Source organism: Eurosta solidaginis, chromosome 1 (assembly GCF_040869045.1).
Source record: "Eurosta solidaginis isolate ZX-2024a chromosome 1, ASM4086904v1, whole genome shotgun sequence".
NCBI lineage: Eukaryota > Metazoa > Arthropoda > Insecta > Diptera > Tephritidae > Eurosta > Eurosta solidaginis.
In genome coordinates, this window is record NC_090319.1 from 9,723,422 (window position 1) to 9,727,128 (window position 3,707).

The 3,707-nt window shown below is 36.9% G+C and overlaps 1 protein-coding gene across 1 annotated transcript; it reads left to right on the plus strand.

Moving 5' to 3' along the window:
• Positions 1-453: 453 nt before the first annotated feature.
• On the plus strand, positions 454-3,269 carry pch2 (pachytene checkpoint 2 protein). The gene is made up of 4 exons (XM_067763890.1): positions 454-615; positions 673-856; positions 2,032-2,238; positions 2,304-3,269. Exons 1-4 carry the CDS (start codon positions 554-556, stop codon positions 3,123-3,125), a joined length of 1,275 nt encoding a protein of 424 aa, XP_067619991.1. The 5' UTR covers positions 454-553; the 3' UTR covers positions 3,126-3,269.
• The last annotated feature ends 438 nt before the right edge of the window (positions 3,270-3,707 follow it).

Genomic DNA, 3,707 nt, shown 5'->3' on the forward strand with positions numbered 1-3,707 from the left:
ATAATCAAATTTTTTCAACTTAAATAATAGCATTTTTTGCTTTATTAAAAGAAATTCTTCTTTTGCTGAGTACGCTATGATTCTGGAGTTGAGCCACTGTTTCGAAACAACTCTTGAGGTTTTAGAAGCAAGCCTAGTTATCAACATGAGCTCTAATGGTACTCAAGCCCAAATGTTTGTTGGGAATATTCAACGCCATTTCGAACGAACGCAAATCAGTGATGGGTTAACTCGAGTTTAACCCTGCAGATTGGCCGCTTAAGCTCAGCTTAAACTTCAGTTAAAGGGAACTGAAAAACAGCAGAATAAGTTTAAGCGTAGTTTAACTGACAAGCTGAGTTGAACTTTCACTGAAAAACAGGGCGTAAGTGAATGTAGCGTAAAGTCTACAATCATAATTAATTTTAGCAATATGGTAAGCCTGAACAAGAGTTGCATCTAACAACTCTGACGTTTGCCGAATGGTTTGCCGCATTCGCAAAATTTGTTTGAATTTTGTATAAACTGTTTAAATAGAGGACGAATAAATAAATAAAAAATTTAAGAAAGAAATATGAATTTATTAAGTGCCAAATGTACCATACATGTGGAAATATGCCTTAAACCAAGTGAAAAGTAAGATTATGATGTAAATATTACTGAAGAAATTAGCTAATTGCACTCTCTTAACAGCCGTCTAGAGATGTTGGAAAAATTGCTCGATGTCGCTGTGCGCGAGTATATTGCATTGGCAAAAGTACCCATTGGCGAGTCTGTAAAAATGGACACCAAAACGGTTGAAAGTAATGATGTACTTAAAGATCTTCAATTGGTGGAATCACTAATTCTAGAAAGTGAAGCCAAACGCAGTGGAGAGGTAAAGGCAGTGAAGCGGGTTAAACGATTTCTATTTTATCACATATTTACTGTAACTATGAGTCGCCTTCATCTAGTAAGCATGCCTACTTCGATACATAGTAGCTCGAAATCCATAAATCTGGATTAAATTTATTAAAACACAGAACCCCATCTACACAGTGAGACGAGACTACTCCCAATTAGGAAGAGAAATTAAATATTAAACTCGCAGAAAAGAACAGCATTCTCGCTACTGAGACGCGAGTCACTCTAGCTCGACTTCGATCTGGATACTGTAACAGGATAAACTCTTACATATCCAAAATCAACCCCGACATACCTAATGTACATATGTCCTGCATTCAACGTGTCCCCCCATGACTCCAACCATCTTTTCAAATGCAATGTGGAACCTACGGCTCTGTTGAAACTGTGAGTGGTCACAACTATTGGTGGAGGCGAAGCACTGCTACAACAACAGCAACACAAGAAAATGGCTCTAAAAAGCTCTTGAAAAGACCCGTTTCGATCTTCAATTTTAGAATACGGAAGCGAAAATTAAAAATGTTATTTCTGTCAAAACACATAAGCAAACAATCGGCTCAAATTTTCATGCGGTTGTTGTACTTTGGTCATAACCGTTTAAACGGTTAAGCGCCAATTTAGTAAGTGTTGTACTTTGCCAGATTTTTTGTATACACACACATTAATGCAGAAAATTGTCCTGCGCGGCTATAAATTTGATCCTTAAACCGGTGTTGAACCCATCTAGCATTATTTTTTTTTTATCGCGGCCAAAGGCCGCCAACACAAAGATGTTCTGTGCCAAAAAACTATGGATCGGGCACCCGACTTCGGACCCTCTCGAAGTCATTATCTGGTTTTTTGTAAATATCTTTCCACAGAAATTAAATTTTTGATTTCCGGATTCTAAAAACGAGGTCGAATCGCGTCTTTTTATCGCTCTTTTATAATTTTTCATTAAAATTAGGTGAGGCACCGTCTTGAAAAACATTACCAAAGGTCGTACATGTTGTTGATCTCGTAGGTGCAAAGACAGACCCCAAAGATTTATTAGCTTATTCACTTTATCCAAATAAAATGTGATAATATAGAAAATCGAAAGCCGTAAAATTAAAATTGTGATATGCGTAATATTAAAATTGTGATATGCTCCATTAACTCTGTTTGCAGTTCCTCAACGCAGTAGATTTAAAAAATGTGATACTACACTTCTATAGCCCACAGCGACGCCTAATGGAGCTCGAAACATTTGATGGTGATTCGGGTGAGGGGGAAGATGACGATGCAGTACCAGCATCAAGTCATTGGCTGTTGCCATCACATAGTTTTTTGCATTTATGGGAAAATTTAATTTATGAAGATGGTTTAAAAGAAAAGGTTTGATTTTTTATAAGTATATAATACTACCCAATGCCGTCATCACAAATTTTGCTTTATTGCAGCTCTTGAAATTCGCACTTTCTGCCTTAATATTCTCTCAGCATAGCGTTAATCCACATATAATATCCTGCAATCGTTTGATCTTACTACACGGTCCACCAGGCACTGGTAAGACGAGTCTGTGCAAAGCTTTAGCACAAAAATTGGCCATACGAGTACGTCGTACATTTCGTCATACACATCTGATCGAAATTAATAGTCACAGTTTATTTTCAAAATGGTTTTCAGAGAGTGGTAAACTAGTTATGCGTTTATTTGCGAAAATACGTGAAATTGTTATAGATCCACATAATCTCGTTTGTGTGCTAATCGATGAAGTTGAATCGCTGGCCTACGCACGCGATTGTATGTCAGGCCAAGAACCAAAAGATGCTATGCGTGTAGTTAACGCATTATTAACGCAATTAGATGCTATTAAGGAGCATCCAAATGTGTTGATATTGGCCACATCTAATTTAGCAGATACTATTGATTTGGCGTTTTTAGATCGTGCAGATATTAAACAATATATTGGACTACCAAGTTCTATTGCCATTAAACGCATTTACACGACAATGTTAATGGAAATGATGCGTATAGGCATAATAACGGAGCAGTCGCTTAGAGATGATGACCGTCATGAGGGTTTGTTGTCAGCGCTTGCTGAACATAGCATTGGTCTAAGTGGTCGTGCTTTACGAAAACTACCGTTTTTAGCGCATGCAGTACATACAGCGAGTTCAGATTTTGATTTAAATGGAAAAATTGGATTATGTGATTTTTTGGACGCTATGTTGGCGGCACTCGAGCAACATCACACCGATAAAAAGCTGATAAAGAAATAGAACTAAAGTTTTGAAATGTATGCCCAATAATTATGCCTTCTATTAAGCTGTCCGCGGCCGCGGGTGTTTTTTTTTTTTTCTAATACTAATTCTAACTGCAAGATTCAATGTAATTTTGATATATTCCTACATAAACGGTGAAAATATCCATGTTTGGATTTACAAAAGGGAAAACTGCAGGTGTCTCATACTACAGCTTAGCTGGTGTGTAATAGGCTGGAAGCCGTACTTTAAAATGCTGACGATGTTTGTCATTTGGTACAGTCGTTTCGAAGATATAGGATTCAACTGCATACACAAAAAGTTTTGTTAATAAGGACGTTTCTCAGACATTTTGATGATAAGGCCGTATTTGAGTGATGTCGTTAATAAAGTCTTATCTCAGGAGACCAGTTAAAAAACTTGTAACCAAACAAGGCTACAGGAAGGCTAAGTTCAGGTGTAACCGAACATTACATACATAGCTGAGAGCTTTGGAGACAAATGTTGGAGTTGAATGTTGATATAATTTACTTATATACTGTAAAGATATTCAATTTTTTGTTAAAATTTGACTCTAAACATTTTTTTTAAGTGGGCGTG

Excerpts from the sequence above, each read along its gene's own strand:
- pch2 (XM_067763890.1), top strand. The coding sequence starts at position 554 with ATGAATTTATTAAGTGCCAAATGTACCATACATGTGGAAATATGCCTT. Across the intron at positions 616-672 it reads TGCCTTAAACCAAGTGAAAA|CCGTCTAGAGATGTTGGAAA; the intron begins GTAAGATTATGA and ends CTCTCTTAACAG. Across the intron at positions 857-2,031 it reads AAGCCAAACGCAGTGGAGAG|TTCCTCAACGCAGTAGATTT; the intron begins GTAAAGGCAGTG and ends CTCTGTTTGCAG.